Here is a 21,101-nt window from a genome sequence, read left to right as displayed (position 1 = left end):
AAAGATACAGAGGCTGTCGTCAAATGACGGCCGCCACCCATCCGACTTGTCCCTCTCCGGTTGCGTCACTGACACGTCATCTATATTTGGGTCAATGGATACGGACAAAAAACGAGTCAGCTCCCCGAACAACCGACACGTCGCTCTCCCCTCCCCGGCACCCCGTTCCGTGTCCTCCGGCACGTGATCCTGCCCCAAGCACGTGCTATTCGCTACGCGACAAACTCCCCCATTGACTGCTCTTGGCCACTTACTTCTCTTGTTCTTTAAGTAAATTAGCTTTAGTTCTCTCTCTCTCTCTCTCTCTCTCGCAGTCTACTGTCTTAAATGAACGCGTTTACTTTACTAGACTACATCATGCACGCAGTGCGGGATTTGAGGTCTGATGACGGGCATTAGAGCAGCAGTTTGTTCTCTTGGGATTGTGCGGCTTTTCTGAGCTAGCTACGTTGTTTATTTGCTTTAAATCGGAAGAGCTGAATATATAAATTATTAGAAGAGTTAATTACCGATGACCGAAAACGAAGAAGATGAACTGATCATGAACGAGAGATAAAGCTGGAAAACAAAAAGAAGGACATCACGTACGCCACTGTTTATATCGTTTTGGCAATCCAGACAAGTGGTTGTGTTGTTGATATTTTGGGAACATCTCCTTCTCTGGATTGATTCTATATTCAGAAAACGACGAAGGTGATCACGTTTCCGGTGAAAAAAGAAGTCGGGATCAATTTATGTGGTGGCCATTCTTTGAAGCATTGAAGCTTTTTCCTTTTCCGAAAAACGATATTATGACTTGAAACTTCTTATGGGATTAAAAAAAAAGCAAATGAATTACCACAAAATGAATTCACTCTATGACTAAATGCCTGAAGAACACCCATCACTGCAAGTTTTCTCATGCCCGCGCATCAAACTAGTGGTTGGTTTCGGCTGAAAGGATCTGGATGAGACTGAATAGATGACACAACAGACAGCGTCCGTACCACCATGGCGTCAAATGATCAATAAGAATAGTTAGGTTTCTTCATTAGTCACGAATTTACGAAGAACATGTTACGTCCACCTCTGGTGGAGAATGTACGTCTATAGTCCAATCTCTCGCCATCAAAATTTTACAGAACACAAACAGTTTTACCACTTCAGAGATATTAATGCCAGTGGAGCTGAGAAGACACACTGCACTTTCTGCCAACAGACAAACGGAAAAAAAATGAGAAAAGACGTTCCACAGCAGCTTTCTGTTTTCCTGTCATCGCCTGTTCTTCGTCAAATTCATTGTTAGCTAAAGAGAAGTAGCAGAAATTAAAATTGCCCGTGTTGAACCGGTTCCCTTCGTTATGGTAAGCAGAATGAAGAGATGCGATTTTTTTTTTTTTTAATGATCAACGTCTTATCGTCCTTCCGAGTTCCAACCAGATTCTTCCACTTTGCATCTGTTAGTAACGCACGTAAAAAATCACAAGCGGAAACTCATAAAAAAATAGTTTTCTCTACTCAGAGTTCTCCATCGTTTTCTACTACTGTTTCCTTAACCAGTGCTTCTGCAACCAAACTCTTATCATTCTCTCTCTTTTCTCGTATTAATCCGCCACAGTGCGTTGCTTCGTTTCGAGATAGAATACAATCGATAAGCGTTTGAGACATCTGATCTGCGAGAGGATGAAAGAAAATTAAAGAACAAAAGAATCTAAAAACAGGGCGAGCTGTCTGCAACTCCGTGACGTGCACTGACTAGATTTCTTTCAAATCTCCGCCTCACGAACGGTCAAGAAACACCAAAGCCACGTCATTCATAGTAAGATCCGGAAAATGGACGGCTCAAAACCTGATGGGACCCAACGCTAAGTGCTGCTTATCGTCACCCCACTCCGACGATTTGACGCTTTCTGAGGTTGAGGTCGTCGGAGTCGTTCAGGCGTAATTTTCTGTAAACAGGTCTTTTTCTGCTCTTGCCACTAAAGCAAATTTCCACTTCAAAATTATTATATTTATATAATATATAAAAAAATATATATATAGTAGCCACGGTGGAGGGGAGGAACCATTCGAAAAGAAAAGAAATAAAAAACTTAGTGCTGCCTCCAGCGTGGCATGCCACGTTGTCAGACAAAGTCGTTGAAGATACGCAACAACGGTGGTCGAGATTCATCGTGGTTTCCACGAGGAACCCTCTCGTTGGGTGCAATTGAATCTCCTCCGGAATTTCTTCTCCAGACAAGAAAACGACTGACTTGGCAGGCTCAGAAGGCGCCACGTGTTAATACGTGGAGCCCCAAAGGAACCTGAGTGACGTCAGGCTCTTGCACGTGATGTAGCACAGGCTTTTTCTATTGGTGACGTGGCAGTGAGCTCATCGTTCCCATGTGACCTGCTGTGGCTTTTATACCACCCCCTCTTGCGGCCTTCTTCATCGTCTTCTCTTGACAACCCTCGTTCTCTGTTCTGCGTCTGGATTTGGAGATTTTGTTTGAAATCGCCAACGAGGTAAGAGGAAAGGAGATGCAAGGGGTGCTGACGACTAAAGCGCCACTGACGATCGACGCCGGAGAGACGACGGAGCGGAGGATCCAGCGGCTGATCTCGGAGAATCCTGTGATCATCTTCAGCAGATCCTCCTGTTGCATGTGCCACGTCATGAAGCGGCTACTCACCACGATCGGAGTCCACCCGACGGTGATCGAGCTGGACGAGGTGGAGATGGAGAAGGCCAGGCCTGTCCTCGGCGCCGCCGATCCGATCTTTCCGGCGGTCTTCATCGGAGGCGCGCATGTCGGCGGGCTGGAGAGTCTCATGGCTCTCCACCTCAGCGGCAAGCTCATCCCCAAACTCAGAGAGGTCGGTGCCACCTGGTTATGAACTTCGAAATTCTCGCTTTGTGTACTGTTTTCTCGGTAATGGATTTAGTTTCTTTGCTATCGCGTCCATGGATGATGGATTTGCTGCTGCTTGCTTCGAAATTTTAGTCATTTAGTCTGTATACATGATGATAACTATATATATATATATATATATAAATGCAACTGTCTGTCTGGAACCTGAGAGAGTACTGAAAATCGGTAGCTAGACCGAAGAAGAAGAAGAAGAAGATGATTTAAGATCCTACTGCAATCAGAATTTGCAACAGATCTATTTAACCGTATTTACAGAAAACTGAGGTCAGATTCAGGTGATTTTCTTCTCATCGTTCTGTGTTTACGTTCGGAAAGAGGAAGTGTTTGAGTAATTGGAACGATTACAATAATGCAAGGGGGACGTCATGTCATGTCGTTGTGTTTAGAAGATGGAAAGGGTAGCCGACGAGCCCTACCTCGACAAGTGCGCCCTTTTCCTTTTTCTTATTTTTCTTGTAATTATCAATCAGGCTAAATATTTATTTGCCGCTGTTTGATAGCATAAAATGTCCACCCTTAAAAAAAAAAAGTAAGAACTGATTGAACTATCCCAACCGTTGCATCTTTTAGATCCGGTTGAAGGTGTACAATGCCGTGGTAACTAGGGGTGGTATTGAACTAAGCCTATTCGCAAGCGGCTCGAGATCGGTTCTGGTCTGTCTCAATTCAATTCGATTTATCTGGATATAAGACACGTTTGAGTTAACAAGTCGAGCTCAACCGAACCATGGTTCAGTTTGAAAGTTCACGAGTTAGCTCATTAACTTAATGAGGGTTTAGGAATAGGGAGCGAGAGCGGGAACTGGGGGGGATTCTTCCTCCCCTCCAGTCAGCTTTTGTGGCTGCTTTTCGTCGTCGACAACTGCCTTCACCGCTGCTCGGTTCGATTTCTTCCTCTCCTGCCTTCGTCGTTGCATCCGTCACTGTCGCCTCCATCGTAGTCGTCAGCCCCGACATCAGCTCCTCGCCAGCGCTGCTATACCCCCTACCCCTCGCATCGTCTCACGGGAAAACCAAATACCCAAGTTAGGGGATAAATAAATTTTCCCCTTGTGTGTGAAGACATCGTGCAATTTCGCACGTGTGACCTTCGCTTATGTGAAATCATAAGCACGTGAAAAAAAAAAGAAACTCTTTCTTGAACTCCAGGTGTCACTTCCTCATGGCTCTTGAAGAGACTCAAATTGTTTGAGGTACTCTTTTAATGCTAACTCCATTCAAGTTTTTTAGAAGAACAGATCAGTAACATTTCAAAACTGTTGCTGTATGAGTCTATGTTTGGAAGAAAAAACAAATAATAGGCATACAATTAAGTCATCCTAAATCATTTTTTAAAAACTTTTTTCTCTGTATATGATCTGGTTTTCTAGTAATTGAATTAAACGATTTCATCGAGTACAAATGAACAAAACTAGCGTTTCCTTTCAAATGAATATTTTTGTGTTTGATTATTGAATAAAATTTATACATAATTATACAATTTTATGAATAATTTTATGCAAATTTTTAAATATAAATGGGAGTTGGAACTAGATTAAATTTATTGGATTCTAGTTAAAACGAGTTTGAGTTGGAATTATTTAGATCAGGGAGTCGTAAGTTCGGCTAGTGGTAGTGGAACGAGAGAAGCCTTAGAGTCACACCACCGACACAATAAGTACGCTGTGGGTCCGGAGAATCAAAACCGGTGACGTTGGGTCCAGAAGAAGCTTCGCAGTAACATTGGAAGGGGATCCAGGTCATAAATGATGTCACCCCCGTCGGCCCTTTCTTGGCAGTAGTATCTGATCTAAGCAGTTTCCACTGCCCAGAGTCGTCCCGTCGCTTTTTTACGGAATAAGCGATTGGAATGAAGTTTGAAGACGCTCCCCGCGAGTTTGGAGTGGTTTGATGAACTGTAGTGATACTTGAGTGCTAAGGAAGTGCGTGTCATTTCTTTCTTTAATCCAAAAGTTGCAGCTCCCATCTCCTTGTTTTTTTTCCTCTTTTTCTGCTTTTCTTCGGTTTGTTTGATTTCTGGGGAGGTAGATCTGTTAATTGTCTTTCTGGGCTGCTCACATCGGATCACCAGTTTCTCAGGAACCAATTAGGGCTCTGGAGAAATTCTGTCCACCCAGAAATGGGAAACTCTAGCTCGATCTTTTCGGTTCTTTTATTTTTTAGATACGAGATCGGCTAATCTTTTTGTCCGTCAATTCAACTGGGGACAGGATAATAGGAAAGCAACCGGTGAAAAGAAAAAATACCTAACTGAGAAAAGAAGAAAAGGAGCTGGATCCTCTGAACGTGGATAGTTGCATCAACGCAAGCTTGAAAGGAAGCAGAAAAACACAGTTGCTTTCTCGTATCGAAGGTTAAGAAGGGATGCATACCCGGCGTACCAGTCTTTGACCATGAGTTCTGGAAAAACGGGATTGATAGTTTGTTTATATTTCTGTCGTGCTATCGTAATAAGTTGTTCAGATCTTCCGGTAGAAAGAACTGTCTAATGAGTACTTACGGATGACTGAAGCGAAAGAGATTTTGTTATCGTGACGGCCCTTCGATAGCATCATGAAAGCCACAGTTACGTGGCTGGTCACCCCCTTCCATCTACAAAAAAGGGAGGGGCTGGGCAGCTACCTCCCTCTTCCACCGGAGTAATTGTCCTCCGCTCCCTTTCCTTATAATAGAAGAACGACCAACTGTGTTGGGAAGGGGAAGGCAAATCCCCTCAAGACCCTTCCCAATAAATACAGTCGAAATATTGGCCAATGAGCTCAATATCTTTTACCAATGGTGTTGGAATTTGGCCTATGTCTTTAATATTCAGGTCGATCTTTTAGACCAAGGGTTCAAATCCCACTGCCCCCAATATCTATGTTAACAAATTTGGTCCCCCATTGATGGGGTGCCCGTGTTGTGAGTATCGCACTTGCGGGGGAGTGTTGGAATTTGGTCCCTGACTTTAATATTCACGTTGTTCTTTCTCTACAAGGTCGATCTTTTAGAACAATGGTTCTAATAAATGGGCCAAAATAATCAGAAACATTAGATTTGCAAAGTACTTGAGGAGACAAAAAGTAAATAGAACAATACTAATAGTAGAAAAATAAATAATAAAACACGAAATCATAATATTTATATAGGTTCGCCTCAAGGTAAGACTACGTCATATTTTTCGCTGTCGCAATAATTCACTATGATGATGAAGTAGTTTACAAGTGATACCGACACACTCAAGGGGGGGTTAGTCCAGAATGAACTTGAATTGAAGTAAAATGAATTGATTCAATTTCAACTCATGTTTGGGTGTTAGTGTAGACGAGTTCAAGTGGTTGGAAAATAGATTCCAGTGTTAGTGCCCCCTAATGAAAAATATGATATAAAGAAGAGAATGAGTAACCTTTTATAATATACTTAAATAGAACATATATTTAAATATATAATTAACAAAATAAACGTTGTTACTACACTTATAAGTGATTTAATGTGTAGTATTAGAATATATTAATATCATAATTAATGAAAAATTATATTATATTACTTAATGATTATAATTTATTATAAATTAAAACAATAATTACGTGTGACTAGAATAAATTATACAAAAATAATAAAAAATTAAAAAATAACACAAGAGAATATAATAAATAAACCTAATGGTTTAATTAATTATAGCAATTGGATAATTAAACCAATTAATAATTAAAATTTATTATAAATTAATATACTAATTACGTGTGACTAGAATAAATTATTTAAAATAAATAAAAAGTTAAAAATAACATAAGTGAATATAATTAATAAATAAATTATTTTTTAATAACATAAGATAGAGTTTAACATTAAAACTCACTATTTTAATACAAAATAAAAAATACATAATAACTAAATAAATTAATTAATTTATCAATAACATCATATATATTTTACATATTATTAATTAATAGTATATTAACAAAAAATGAAAAACTAATGGTTTAATTAATTGGATAATTAAACCAATTATGACGATGGTTTATTTTTCCTAACTTAAAAAAATTAAACATCGTCTTCGTCTTCCTCAGCGGCGGGCAACGACGATGAGGGGGGCCACAGCGATGGAGGCGACACTCTGATGGTACGCCGAGAGGGAGAAAAGAGGGAGGCCGAGAGAGAAGAGAAGTCGGGAGGCCGACGACAGAGGCTCGACTTCCCGTGCTTTGCGACGGAGGTCGAGAGGGAGTGGAGATGGAGGCCGAGTGGGAAGCTGATGATTCTCAAAATAGGTAGGAAACAACTTTCTCCCATTTTTGCCTGAGCGAATGAAATGGTGTAATTTCACCTCAATTCAAGTCTTTTTACACTAACGCCATTTTTTATGAATTAGGTAATGCGGGGGGAATTCATTCCACTTCATTGTGGACTAACCCCCCCCCCCCCCAAGTGTTTTTCTCTGCCCTCTCTCTCTCAACTCATGATGATCGAAGATAATCATAATAAAGGCGCCCCCAAATATAAAGAGAAAACCAAGACAACCAAAATACAAGTGTGAAACTCCTAAACTACCTTTAATAAAACAACAGACAATATGTCATAGACTCTACATAAGGCGTTAATTAGACTCCACAACTTAACAATCCTTAGCTTGAATTATTCACACTCCAGTGCCTATGTTGGTGCCTACATCAATAATAATTGGGCTATTTGATAAGAGTAATGGGCAATTCAATTGGTTACTAGACAATTGGTAGTCAAATATACTGTATTTATTAATTTAATTACTTAGCAGATAGATTTACTGTTGATTAATTATGTGAAGTGATTGACAAGAGTCCAACAATCTAAGGTAATAACTCATTCTAATAGAACAAAACTAAAAGCCTGCCTGAGCAGTGCAGTTATAAGCCCATTGAAAGAAATGTAAGAAACAGACTGATGGGCCAAATATTTAAGCCCATTATTATTGAGTAAATTATTAAATAGCCTGCCCAGTCCCGTCAGATCCATTGGCTCTGTCCAACGACACTAACTAGATTTTGTTAATGGGCCTCAGACCTGCTCCGTTGGATTTGTTTCTCAGAATCAACGGGTAGGATTTATCTCTCTGTGGAACCGATGGATCGTGCGGACCAGATTAGATGGGAAGAGAGAAAGCACGAAAGCAAAACCGGATTGGCGCGACACTCCGACGATCCTCTTTCTCCCGTGACAAAGCGACAACGCTCTCTCTCGGAGTAGGGTTTTACTCAAAAAATGGCGTCCAAAACCCTTTTATGGGCCGGTGCTTCTGTGGTTAATCGCTTCATCCATCCTACTAGTTTCCAGAATGCAAACGCGAATCTCTTCGTAAAGAGCTCCGCTAGTCATCTCCTACCATTTTTTGCGTCAAAGCTCGAACCTCCTCTCTCATTACCGGAAGATGAATCCAAAGCTCTCGAAAGAGCAGCAGTTGATGGATTTAATCACCCTTTTGGTATTCCTTCTCTTCGATTCTTCATACAAGACGGTGATTACCCAATCCTTTGGTTTATTTTTTTTTGAATAATTTCGTCATTTTGTTTCAAATTTTCTTTGTGAACAATAAGATGTATTTTTGAGATTCTTTTAACGTATTTTAATAGATTTTTTGGGGAGCACTATGCTTCTGTTTCCCTTTCTACTGTTATCTGGGCTTGCAGAGATTGTCACCTGTCTTTCTGGGGTCATATGCTTTTACTATGGATTGACCCTTTTGCAGATCAATAGTACATTTTAACCTATTTTCATGTAATATAGGTGGTTACTGCCTTTCCACTATGTATCTCAAATCCAAGAATCTTTAAGAAACATAGTTGTTGTTTGGAGAAACATTATTTTTTTAAATTTTTTTGAATCTATGACTTAATGAGGCATATCAGGATGACCACAGTATCAAAATGAATGTTAATGTAGTAGAGAGACCAAGTTCAAGCTCGTAGGGACTTGTTTAAAGTCTCTCACCTTGCTCAGATTAGCTGCAAGTATGGTTTGGTTGATTCTGAATGGGACTTGTGCATGCCTTTTCAATATGTTTACTTCTGGGTCAATGTTCTGCTCTGGCTTACTCTCTGTTATTAATTCTTCAAAAAATTTGAAAGAAATTTTCAAAAAAAGAAAGAAAGAACAATCTGTGATCTTTCATTCTCTTTCCACATGAAATAGAACAAGTGACTTATTTTGGCAGAGAAAAACTTGCCAATTGTCTTAAATTGTTTTTTGCAGGAAATACATTAATCCTCATTCTCAAAAAAAAAAAAAAAACACTCAATAATCCCTGCAAGTACGAAAAAATCTAGGCATAACCCAACCCCCTCCCCTTCTTGCTCTCATGAACACACTCACATTTAGGCACAAAGTGCTGCAAGCAGCATTTGTGCTTTTCTAACTCCATGCCCAACTCTCATACTCTCTTTATCAGAACCATATTGACAAACACATGAAGCTTATTAGGCATTGGGGACTTTTAACTGATACTTGTGAGAAGTCCGTTTCAGTTGCTTTATCATACTAAAAATACATAGACATTAGGTATTTTCAATTGATTTATAAAGTTATAGTATGCATTTGATAACTGATTTGTAATTATTTTGTGCCGGGAATTTATCATATGATCTGTATTTGATTTGGGAATTGAGTTGCATTAACTACTGAATCTGCTGATTCATTTGTGGACTCACTTCAGCAGTTGCATTTCTGGATCAAGTTCATGAGGTATTCAAAGATATATCCTCCCGCATGGGATATGAGATTATTGTTTTTCTCCAATATGGCCACATTTCCTTTCCACTAATAAAGTTGGGATTTATGCATACCAACCCGGGTTGTGTTCATTATGGATTTCCTGCTGATAATGCTCTTTACTTTCCACCAGAAGTTGATAATGTGCCAGAGAATTCAATGCTTTTGCTCCCAAAAAGAACATATCAGCCTAGCGTCATAAGGCGGAAGCGCAACCATGGTTTTTTTGCTCGGTAACTCCCTTGTTCTTGTTGCAATGGTTCCATGAATTAAAGAAAAAAAAAAAAAAAAAGAAAAGCCTTGTTCCACTTGTTTTATAACTGGATCTTGTACAGTTATGGCCACTTGAGTCTGGAAATTATGATTGGTATATAGAGGATTTCCTAATCTGCATCTATGTCAAAATTTGGCTATTGGAATTCTCCTCTAGGAAAATCTGACTTGGAGCATGGGAAGATCGAAAGGGCATGACCTGGTTCCATGTCTTTTGTTTGATGTGTTGTACTAACAGTGTGTCTTCTCCTCGTGCAATGCAGGAAGGAGACCAAAGGTGGGAGAAGGGTGATCGCGAGAAGAGTAGCCAAGGGCAGGTATAGGATAACAGCTTAGCAAATCAGTTTGCTGCCCAAGAGTCAACAAACGCGCAGAGCCTAATCTAATCTCCTGGTACCGGAGGAGCCTTGGACTGACTGACATAAACGACCAAATTACTGATGGACAGAGATTCTTTTTCCATGACGATTAGCTTCTCTTCAAGACGTGGTGGTGTACTATCTGCTTTCACATTGCTCTTCTGTAATCTGGGCTGTGATTTTTTTTTCCTAGCTCTAAGAATTGAGAACTTTGATGCACTCGTGTTCTTCCTCTAGGGTCTGTATGGAATAATAATCGTAAAATTTATTGCATGATCACTGAGACTAAATCATGATGCTTTGACCACCAATTGTTTAGGTAGTTGACAAAGAATATTCACAGCTCACCTCTCGTTTCTGGATGGCTCTTCTGGAATCTCACAAGTTCTAGCCTTTGATGCTAGAAACTGCCCCACTGTACAAAAAAAAACCAAGGGTTCCAAGCCTGGAAACATTTGAGGCCGTTCAAGTATAAAATATGAGTTTTTTTTTAAGAAGGTTTCTGTAGACTGTTCTCATAAAGCATGAAAAGATATTAGATTTTGTCTCATTATCTCAATCGTCAAAGACTTGCGATCATATCGATAGTTTATATGGGAATTAAAGATAATAATAATTAATTTATTTTATTTTTTAAAATTAAAAGCACAGAAATTGAATTTTCAAGAAAGGTATTTTTTTAATAGAATGGGACCCGCTGGAAATTAATATTTAATTAATAGCATCTAGGAGCTTCACCATCATAAAATATAGAAAAAGGAGGTGTCACTTTTCTGTTGGGTTCCAGATCAGGAGCATGGACATTAAAATAATATTAAGGACACGACCGTGATTTCCTTATTGGGAAAGGGTTGTGGGTCCGGCCACGCGTCGGCTGTATGGAACAGGTTATCCAAAAAATGATTGCGGGCCCACGAGTCCACGTCTCGCTTCAGACGGGGAGGGGAGCAGCGGTGTTTATCCGCCCGGGCAATATTATTTCCTTTTCGAGAGGAATAGGGGTTAGTAATTAATATTACAAAAGAGACTAAATGTGACTCTTTTTTAAGGCCGATGAATAAATCATTTTAGTCACTGCTCATGGGTCCCAGAAGATGGACGGTGGCGATTTCGATCTCTTTTTGCCTTATTAATAATCCCCAAGTCATAATCCAAATGCGTGGAAGTTTCTAGAAACTTAGGGGGGGGGCGGATATCCAGCTAGGGAAAGTTCGAATGGAAATATCTTGTGAAGGACCATTTTCTCCAGAACTTTCCATTCTTCTTCCATATATACTCGCCGGCAGCCACTGCCACCTGCTATTTTTACGCGTCTCCACTTGGTCTTGACTACGCTCACTTGCCTACAGCAAATCCTACTTTCCCCGCAGTTTTAGCTTGAGCTTGCGACTTGAGGTCTCGATTCAAGTGTGGTACCGTGCTTTTTCGTGTTTGTGTTTTTTTGTTTGCGATTTTGCCCTGGTATCCGACTGTTATCTGAAGCTATCCGATTGATCAAAGGACCTGCAATTTTGAATTCCCCGATACCAACTGCCGAGACCTGGAAATCTGATTTCGTCTCTTATCTGGCACTGAGATGTTTTGAGACAAATTTGGGGTTTTGTGGGATTACGAATCTGGTCGGGAGCGCGGTGTTTGCCTGTTCGGAGGGGAAAGATAGCCGGGGTTCTGGTGCTTCGTTTGGGACTGTTTTGGTGGACATAATTAATTCTCGGTGTGTGTCTCGGGCCGTTTACAGGTGAAGACATGGATGGTGTTAAGGTGAAGGTAGAAGATCTCGGCATTGGTTCGTCTCCTGTGGGTCCGCCGCCGTTGCCCATGGAAGGGCTTCATGACTCGGGGCCGCCTCCTTTCCTCTCTAAAACATTTGATATGGTTGAAGACCCGGCAACCGATGCGGTTGTTTCATGGAGCCAAGCTCGAAATAGTTTCATCGTCTGGGATGCTCATAAATTTGCTACCAATCTCCTCCCCAAATACTTCAAGCACAGCAATTTCTCCAGCTTTATTCGGCAGCTTAACACATATGTAAGTATTTGCTGCAATTCTCTTTTTTTTTTTTCATTTTTTTTTTTTTTTTTTTTTTTTTTTTTTTTTAGCGGTTACGTTAGTAGCCCCGAGATCAACTGAGTGGTGTGATACTTGGAGTTGTTTAATGTTGAAAATACAAACTTTTCGGCATTGTCGCCGTTCAATAGCTGCATTGCAGATCAGTATTGGATTACAGTTCTTTTTTATCTAGGCCTTTCTCCAGCTTTCTGGTGAATTTAGTTGTCCACGACAAACAAACCCGAAGCTTCGTATTTCTTAGTCTCTCTCTAATTTTTTTATTCTCCGAATTTCTGTCGTCCGTAAGATTTTCGGAAACGGATTCCATTAAAACCTTCTTGAAAATTCTAGTACCTTCATTTCAGAAGTTTGTCGTCTTCTTTCGTGAAGCTAATTCTGATTCCAGAACTAACGGTGATGACGATGATCGAATTTCTGTTATCTTTTGCTGAAGTTTTGTCTTCTGTTTGATGAAATAGAGACTAGCTCCCGCCATCTGTTTTTGTTTTTTGTTTTTTTTTAATCGTTTGTAAGATCGCAATTGTTTGTATAGTTTTCCCAAATTTACATGAAGTTTCTCGACCATTTACCTCGGAAACGATGGTTACAGGGTTTCAGAAAGGTTGATCCAGATAGATGGGAATTCGCAAATGAAGGGTTTTTAGGAGGACAAAGACATATGTTGAAGGGCATTAAGAGAAGGCGGCATGTTTCTCAGAACTTGCAGCATCAGGATATGGGTGCGTGCGTGGAATTGGGAAAATTCGGTATTGAAGAGGAAATCGAGCGACTCAGAAGAGACCGAAGCGTACTGATGGTTGAAATCGTCAAGCTCAGACAGCAGCAGCAACACTCACGGACTCAACTTATTGCCATGGAAGACCGATTGCAAGGCACTGAACGGAGGCAGCAACAGACGATGGCCTTTCTGGCCAGAGGTCTTAAAAACCCTACCTTTTTTCAGCAATTGATCCAAAACCGTGAACGACGCAAGGAACTGCGAGGCAGCGTCGGAAAGAAACGAAGATTGCCTGCAAGCGGGAGTTCGGAAGATATACACCAATTGCCTGAAGCGGTTGTTATGGATCCTGACATGGCAGATTACTCCGATTCGGTCCAGGAAGAAATTGTGGCGGAGCCAGACATCGAGAGTCTATTTTCCGCCATGGAAAGCGAACTGGTGAACTCTTGTAACGCTCGAAAGGTCGAAGTTCTTACTGGTCCTGATCCCATCTTGGGTACTGAGATTGTGTGGGAAGATTTACTGAACGAAGAGCTACTCACCGAAGAGGGAGAAGAGGGGTGTGGGAAACAGAACGAGATTGACGTGGAAGTCGAGATCCTGGCCGAGAAACAGCCAGAATGGGGAGATGACGACGATGTACAGGTTCTGGTGGAGCAGCTGGGCTTTTTGGGTTCGAAGCCATAAGCCTAGAGACTCGACCTGGCTTGGTGTTCATAGTTGGCCTTTGCTTAGCCCTCTGTCTTTCTCTGTGACGAGTATGGTGAACTTTGATCTTTCTGGTGTTTTTGAAATGCTGAGCCCGCTTCTCGCTGCTATATGTATACATGATAATAAATAAAAATGTGGTGTTACTGAAGCAGAAGGCATGAGGGCGATTATGCAGCAGCGAGAAGCGGCGTAGAGGATGAAGATGATTGTGTTTCTATATCCAACATATATATGTTTTCACAAATCTCCCTCTTCTTTCAGTGCTCCTTTGATATTTTTTCTCCGAATTCTGTATGGGAATGCATATTCGTTTTTGAGTTGATTATGTCCGTTTTACCTCTGTTTTGTAGGGTCCGAGTGGTTGGAGAAGATGACTGTGCACAATCGAGGAGCATTGCAGAGCCTGCCGCTTTCTTTTGCTCTTTCGTAGCAAGTAACAGAGACTGTTGGGGACCTGATGCTTTATGAAATACCGAGGACCAGAGCTTTATATACCGAGCACTACTGGCTTGGCTCACCGAGTTTCTTCTGCTCAGCAGCTATGCCAGGGAAAACTAGTTCTCATGAAACAGAAAACTTGCATTTTAATGGATATAGAAAGCTGCCGTTAGAAACATTTTTTTTTTTTTTTTTGAAGTTTGACATTCTTTTCGTACAAGTTCAGAATAGATTTTGATTGTGCAGAGTGCATGATCTTCATTGTTTTTTCTGTAAATCTTATGTCGAACATTAGTTTCCGTTCTCAATCTAGCTCAGGAAGAGCATCTCACAGGACCACAAACTGCCAATTCTGCTAAATTTCAACAGGAAGTATAGACTGTTAAGTATCTTAATTGTCTCTGAAGCGAAAATAGCAAATAGATCACATTATACAAAACCTCCCATGCGCTGCCTGTGTTTTTCCATGAGAGAAAAGGGAAACAAAGAGAAGACGAGCCACTGCAACCTTCATTTAATGAAGGTATCTCTCTGCAACATTCATAATATGCGCCACACAATGCTATCGCATGCCTGACGTGGTTATGAATCCATCGAGGGCGGGCGAAGAAGACGAGGGCGTGGCAGTTCTTTTATTCTCTTCCCTGTCCTCGCTGAATGCCTTACCAAGGGCATCTTGGATTTCCATGAATCTCCACTTTTTCTTGTAACTGCTCTTCTGAATTTTCAAATGCAAGGTTCGCGAGGTCATCATTGTCCATGATACCGTTGAGTATCACTAAGCATCGAGGAAAATAACGTTTTCCAACCTCCACTGGTTTTTTTCACAAAAATGGCAGAAGGTGAGCAAATTTGGTGAGGATTCCCAATTAACAGACCCATTTGAAACAAGAATATTGCAGTAAACGCAAGTAAACACAAAAGGAACAACGGATTGAGTATCATACCAGTTCTAGACAGTGCCTTAAACCTCCTAGAGAGATGCTCGTCCTTCACCCTAACCTGATTTCCACCCGTTAGCTTTGATCTGGCATCAGGTAGTACCTCAGAGGTGCAATCCACTTTTTGCTTCCGCTGAGAACAGTAACTTAGCTAGCCCAACTGTATTAAAACGTCCTCCAAAGTACAAGATCAGATTTGCAATCATCTAAAACATCAAAAGCCAGAGACTGTTTCTGTTCCTCTAACATATAGGAAGCTATCAGTTATCTTTACAGCTTCATGTAGCTCCTGTAGATCCGCTCCTTCCATATAAATTTCCTCGGTTCAATTCACAGGAAAAATGGATGATATAAACATGGGTAGAACCTAAACAACAAAGAATAAGCAATGCAGGCACAAATACCTCTAAAGTTACATCATCAAGATTGGAGTTTTTAACAACCTCAAAGCATTTGGCAAGTAATCTAGTACAAGCTTTGTCACAAATATTAGCAACAGATAAAATTAGAGGAATATAATCTATTGCAACTTTGTCAAGGATGTCAAGAAGGTGCCTCCGCAAAAAAGAAAAAGAAAAAAAAAAGAAAGGTTATTTTGAGCCTTTGTAGTAAGACAATACTTGAGATGTAGCAGAGAATTCACTCGCAACCTGATACAAGCCAACCGACTCCGCAATCTGGAAAGTGAAAGACGCATACAAAACCTCCACCATGAAATCCACCTTCGGCCGACACGAAAAGTGACAGCAATTTTCGTCCACACAGACGCACACCCCCTCTGGCGGCGGCCTCACTCTCCCAGTGTACAAATAAGACAGAACCGAAACGAAAGCATCGTACCCCACATCGAAATCCTTAGCCAACTCCTTCAATTCGAACTTGGACGTCCTATCCTTGGCGGCGGCGGCAAACACAGAACGGAAAAAAGGGCTCCTTGCCCCGAGGAAGCAACGGTGGATGGGCATCCGAGTAGAAAACATACTCCGGGGACTGGAAGATTGCCTCGAAATACTTAGACAGTCGGTGGAGAGCGGGGATATCGGCCGTGGGGAAGTCGGGAGAGGAAGAGAAGGTCTCGACGTTGGAAACGTAGCAGATACTGCTGCCGTGGGTATCGTTGGAGTCTGAGAAGGCAGGGGTAGTGGCCATGTGAGGGAGAAACACTACGAGGGGGGGAGCAAAATTCCATGAAAATGGGTTCGATTTGGGCGAGCAAACCAGCAAGCAAAGGAGTGAGAGCAGGGATCGGTCATTGGAAAGATTACAAATACATGAAGCGAGCGACCAAACAAACTTGGGAGAGAGGGAGGTCACGACGTGGGCAGGCACGAAAATCTATTTCCCGGACTCTCATTTTCACCGCCGCAGTTTTAAATTCGCTTTCCGTTCAAACTTCAGATGTCGTCAGTTTTTCTCGGAAATCTCTTTCGGTCAATGAAGGATGACCGTCGATATGTGATCTCTGCCGTTCATCTTACGGGACCACGCGACGAACATTCTACCCTATATTTGTCCTTTTCGTTTTCTGCCAGGCCAAAGAGGAGTCACTATTCTCGCTTCCTTTTCAAAGATTTCGCGGTTGTTTTTGCCTGATGGATAGAGGGGAAGAAATCGGGAATTGTCGTCCCGAAGACGTGGCTTGGCTTTCAACCCTCTCTGATTCAGAAATTGTAAGTTGAAGTATTCCTTAGATGGCTTTAGATATTAAATTTATGGTTGGTGATGGGAGAAAATATCTGAATGACTGCCATAGCTTTATAAAAAAAGAAAAGAAAAAAGGGAACGTAATTGCCGTATCAAGAAAAGATTGAATTTTTCGAAAAAAATCAGAAAAGTATTGATGGTAGACAAAGCAAAAGCGTTTTTCTTTTTTGCCTTCAATCAGTTCACAAAGTGAAACTCTCTCTTTATTTTCGTGTAGCAAAACCCTCACGAGGTTAATCGCGAAGGTTTTGGTTTCGAGTTTCTGCACCTTGATTGTTTACATTGATATTTTTCATGAAATCGTGAGAAATTTCTGGGAACCAGAGTTTGGCCTGAATACCCAAATCGTTTGGTTGAATCGATTGACAGCTGCAATTCCGTGTAGATGTGAAACTGCTTACCTGTGGTCCCTGATTCCATGTTGTTCTGACTGTTTTTTTTTCAGATGTTATTGATGCAACATGATTAAAATTTGTTCCTGCTTAAAAGAGTCGGGTTATTCCAGCCCTCCGAAGGATTCTTGATCCAAATCTGTCCTTGTTTAAACAGAAATTCAATAGTGGACATTCTTCCTCTTTTTTATGGTCTGAAATTTGCTTGGTATCTCATATAAACTTGTTTGCAGGATTTGCTGGTTAGCTTGAAAAAGCTGGTGAATCAACGTGCAAGTGTGATTGGACAAGAGAAACTAATAGAAAATTTTGATTTGAAGATGCTTCGTTCTCTTGGTATGTTTCAATTACTAGAAAGTTTTGTTTGACCAGTTTTATAAGATTTTTCAATCGAGCTAGTACATGGAAGAGGATGTAATGTGGAAGTATCCATGCGTTATGACGTAATTTGCAGTGGCGAAATTCATTGTTGACCTCAATACTGATAGCTTACTCTTCCATATAATTGCTATCAATCATATGTCTCTGAAAAATATATGTAGAAAATATAGGAGCTAATTGCTTAACATTTTGATATTGATAAGACTTCATTCAAAAAGAAAAAGAAAAAAACCCGATAATGATAAGACGAACGTAAATGCTTCTGATATAGTATTTATCAGTTGGAAAGACTTTCCTTCAATGGTTGTCTTTGTTTCTGGGAGAAGGGATTATACATAGATGTTATAGTGTATAGGTGGAAATGGCTTAGATGAGAGTATGTGTGTCACCAATCTCCTAACAGTTAATGAAGAATCTTGTGTTGCTATCAGTAAGGTAATTATGTTAACCAGTCATGCTTTTGTTATTGTTACTTGTTAGCAGGCATCATGCCGCTTCTTTCAGACGAGAGTTGTGTATGAACTGCTTATTTCTATCCGAACAAATGGTAAATTTTGTATGAATGAGCTTTGATGTTGTGGATATAAATTGTTCAACTACTTTGGTAGGCCCAAAGTGTTAAGATTTGGAAGTTTCTGATAGAGGGGAAGAAAGGAGAAGATTAGGTTGTTGACTACCCATTTACTTCCATTGGTTTGGGTTAAGTGGAGACACCTGATTGAATTTTTTTTCCATCTTAATCTTAGCAACAACAAATACTCGGATACCACACTAGATATAGTAGATAATTTCAAAATGGTCAAACATATTGAGGTGGAGCAGCTATTGCAATTTGGTTTAGACAGTATAGACACAGTAATTGTTTAGAAAGTTGTCATCAAGCAGGTATTAACCAGCTTTTTGTTGAATCTAACTCAGATCTAAATATTTAGACTCGAAAATTTTAATTCCTCCTTAAATCAACAGAATATGATATATGCCTTAAAATGTGTTCAGAAAAGATGGTCTTAAATATGGTATAGACCCAAGATTTAGTGAGGTGGAGCAGCAATACTCGTCCTCCAGATATGAAACTAGAATTCTAGTTACCTAAAGAGAAGCTTCATTTGGAAATCCCATACCCAAGTTGAATTTTACTGTCCAGGAGAAAAAGGAAAGAAAGTCCTGTAATCTTGAACGCCTCATGTCCCCTTGACTGATGACAGAGTCCATTTGGTTTGCGAAACAAGCTTTTACCTGGATTAACTTGGCTTATTCTTCAAGTTGACTGCATAATTTTTCAAACTTGTTTTTGTATTGTTTGTGTATTGACCAATCAAAGGCGAGGGGAAGGGAAATAAGGTCATGAAAGCTTACGGATTGCACACCTCCCAAAGAGAGTGAGGGGTGCATAGTGGTCTTTGCACAAGACAATGACAAGCTTTCTCAGACCATGGATGGAACAATAGATCCTATTAGTATCAAATTATTTATATAAAAGCAGAGTGCATAAATATCTTAATTTAAAATTATGTTCGACTTGGTCTTACTTGTGATGACTGCATGCTGATGCATCCGAGGATATCTTATTGATTATTAATTTTTTTTTAATAAATATAACATAGTTCATGTGATGTATTGCAGATAAATTGTCTTTTGATGGTAGAAAAGAATATATACCATTGTGATATTGAATAAGATTAAATATTTAGGTCAAAGTTTATTGGAAAGTTGACTCAGTACCTCTTAGCCGAATGAAACTTAAACAGTGTCACCCCATGGACTTGACTTTATCGAAAATCCATGCAAGTTTCTTGATTGGCCTACGGTGCTAAATGAGGTTATCTATCTTCTATTTCTTAATGTGTAGAATCTGATGTGTTTTGATTTCAAAATGCTCTCCAGTCATGAATAGTAAGGGAAAGCTAATGAATAAGTGCATGCCATGACCTTTAAAGCTACTCTTTTCAAGGTTATGTTAATTCGTAGTTATTCACCTAATGACTCCGAAAACTTGACTGCAGGAGTTGTTTTGATCGAAGTTCTCAAAGAGCGTCTTGAGAGTAAGTCATTGTTCTCAAGCTCTGGGAAGTTTTCAAGACTGCTAAACCAGTTAAATTTAGTTGCTTCAAACCCCCATGGTGGCTTTGGCTCCACAAGTACGGCAGAAAATCAGTAGGGCAATATTGCAGAGGAAAGTTGAGCAATAAATACTCTGTATCTACCATTCTTTCAAAAAAATTTGAAGTTCAAACTCATTATGTAGTCCAGCACGTTACTGAAGCTCCATATATAAGTTCTGCGTTTGGCCTTCCTGTTTTTCCTCAATCAGTTTTGTTATAAAATACGGCCATAGTATTCTTTACACTATTTATGCTTATTACAAGAGATTTTCATTGTAATTCTTTTCCCGGCTAGGGCTGGCCAGGGGAGTACTAATCAAAAGCAAAAGCCTGGAGGTTGATGTATGCACAGCGCAGGGCTTCTTCAAGTGGGGTAGAAGCAAACGAAGATTACATAGATTTAAATTACAGCCGAGTGAAACAAGCTTCATTTCCAGCATCAGCAGCTGCAGTGTAAACTCTCACTTATAATGTTGAGAGTTGACTGGGTACAAACTGAGCGTAGTACAGACAGAAGTAATGTTTTTGTTTAGTGCTTCCACTATGTCAAAACTTAGCGATACAAAGTGTTAAGTTATGGAGCCTAATTAATGCCTTACACTGAGTTAGTACGCGGATCGACTTTTGTGGTAAGGTCACTATGGGGTTGGAAAAGGGGCGGGAAGTCTTTTCCAAATCTATGATATATTGATTGTTGTTTCATTAAAAGTATATTGGAAATTTCACTCTTATAAAATGGATGCCCTAGTCTTTTTTTTATAATTTGGGGGGTATTGTTATTAGAGTTTTATAATCATCACGGAAACTTTGAGTTGCAACTGAGAAATGTTAGAGAAAAACACATGTAAGTGTGTGTGATTTCTATTTGTAAACTATTTCATCTTCGTAGTGAATTATTGCAGTGGCGGAAGACAAGACGAAGTTTCATCTTAAGACGAATTTATATAAATCTTCTTGTTATTTTTTATTGCTTGTTTTTCTTTTTTTCACGATTATTATTATTACTCTCGTTAGTTTAGAATTAGGACATCTAATTCTTAACAACAAGAGTTCTTAATTTCCAATTCTCATGGAATCATGAAAAATCATATAGAAGGCTTGTCAACTTCAAACTCAGGAGAAAACCCCTCTTGAGAGGAAGAGTGAAATTGAGAAGAGTCTTTTTATTAATTGAGATCAATATAAATTATAAAAATGCCCCTCTATTTCTAAAACTAAGTTAAGACCTTGTATATCCTAGAATACATATCCAAAATACATGAAAAACTAAAAGCATAGATACGAGCTTGGCATGGGAGAACAATTTGTTTTTTCTTACGCCTAAAAGTTTTTACTTGTCTTTAGTTCTATAACTTAGTCTTGTGTTCTTATAGAGATATGGATAAGAATCAAAAT

General features: G+C 39.9%; 5 protein-coding genes across 7 annotated transcripts; 4 read left to right on the top strand and 1 right to left on the bottom strand.

Annotated features, from left to right (window-relative positions):
- The first annotated feature begins 2,399 nt into the window (after positions 1-2,399).
- Positions 2,400-3,259, top strand: LOC137949848 (glutaredoxin-C6-like). The gene has a single exon (XM_068796059.1). It carries the CDS (start codon positions 2,503-2,505, stop codon positions 2,857-2,859), a length of 357 nt encoding a protein of 118 aa, XP_068652160.1. The 5' UTR covers positions 2,400-2,502; the 3' UTR covers positions 2,860-3,259.
- A 4,809-nt stretch (positions 3,260-8,068) lies between these two features.
- On the top strand, positions 8,069-10,649 carry LOC137950636 (uncharacterized). 2 transcript variants are annotated; one of them, XM_068797209.1, is made up of 3 exons: positions 8,069-8,331; positions 9,748-9,847; positions 10,151-10,649. In XM_068797209.1, the coding sequence occupies exons 1-3, from the start codon at positions 8,112-8,114 to the stop codon at positions 10,221-10,223; spliced, it is 393 nt and encodes a 130-aa protein (XP_068653310.1). In that variant the 5' UTR covers positions 8,069-8,111; the 3' UTR covers positions 10,224-10,649. The 2 variants fall into 2 exon arrangements, with proteins under 2 accessions (XP_068653310.1, XP_068653309.1); XM_068797208.1 differs by having other exon boundaries at positions 8,069-8,364; positions 10,151-10,643.
- Positions 10,650-11,569: 920 nt separating this feature from the next.
- LOC137950175 (heat shock factor protein HSF30-like) lies at positions 11,570-14,641 on the top strand. Of its 2 annotated transcripts, XR_011111924.1 has the most exons (3): positions 11,570-12,274; positions 12,906-13,795; positions 14,099-14,640. XR_011111924.1 is itself a non-coding variant. In XM_068796556.1 (2 exons), the coding sequence occupies exons 1-2, from the start codon at positions 11,993-11,995 to the stop codon at positions 13,722-13,724; spliced, it is 1,101 nt and encodes a 366-aa protein (XP_068652657.1). In that variant the 5' UTR covers positions 11,570-11,992; the 3' UTR covers positions 13,725-14,641. The 2 variants fall into 2 exon arrangements, 1 of the variants encoding a protein (XP_068652657.1); XM_068796556.1 differs by having other exon boundaries at positions 12,906-14,641.
- LOC137950177 (regulatory protein NPR1-like) lies at positions 14,526-16,465 on the bottom strand. The gene is made up of 3 exons (XM_068796559.1): positions 15,779-16,465; positions 15,134-15,685; positions 14,526-15,000 (listed from the first exon to the last, which is right to left on the bottom strand). The coding sequence occupies exons 1-2, from the start codon at positions 16,105-16,107 to the stop codon at positions 15,406-15,408; spliced, it is 609 nt and encodes a 202-aa protein (XP_068652660.1). The 5' UTR covers positions 16,108-16,465; the 3' UTR covers positions 14,526-15,000; positions 15,134-15,405.
- On the top strand, positions 16,376-20,144 carry LOC137950176 (uncharacterized). The gene is made up of 3 exons (XM_068796557.1): positions 16,376-16,797; positions 17,457-17,559; positions 19,608-20,144. The coding sequence occupies exons 1-3, from the start codon at positions 16,720-16,722 to the stop codon at positions 19,760-19,762; spliced, it is 336 nt and encodes a 111-aa protein (XP_068652658.1). The 5' UTR covers positions 16,376-16,719; the 3' UTR covers positions 19,763-20,144.
- Positions 20,145-21,101: the final 957 nt, after the last annotated feature.

The sequence above is a fragment of the Aristolochia californica genome, unplaced genomic scaffold (assembly GCF_029961685.1).
Source record: "Aristolochia californica isolate CCGP_79_NKW_82.1479 unplaced genomic scaffold, dmAriCali1.0.hap1 SCAF_14, whole genome shotgun sequence".
NCBI classification, from domain to species: domain Eukaryota; kingdom Viridiplantae; phylum Streptophyta; class Magnoliopsida; order Piperales; family Aristolochiaceae; genus Aristolochia; species Aristolochia californica.
Note: the sequence above shows the minus strand (reverse complement) of the source record. Positions and strands in the feature narration are given on the sequence as shown.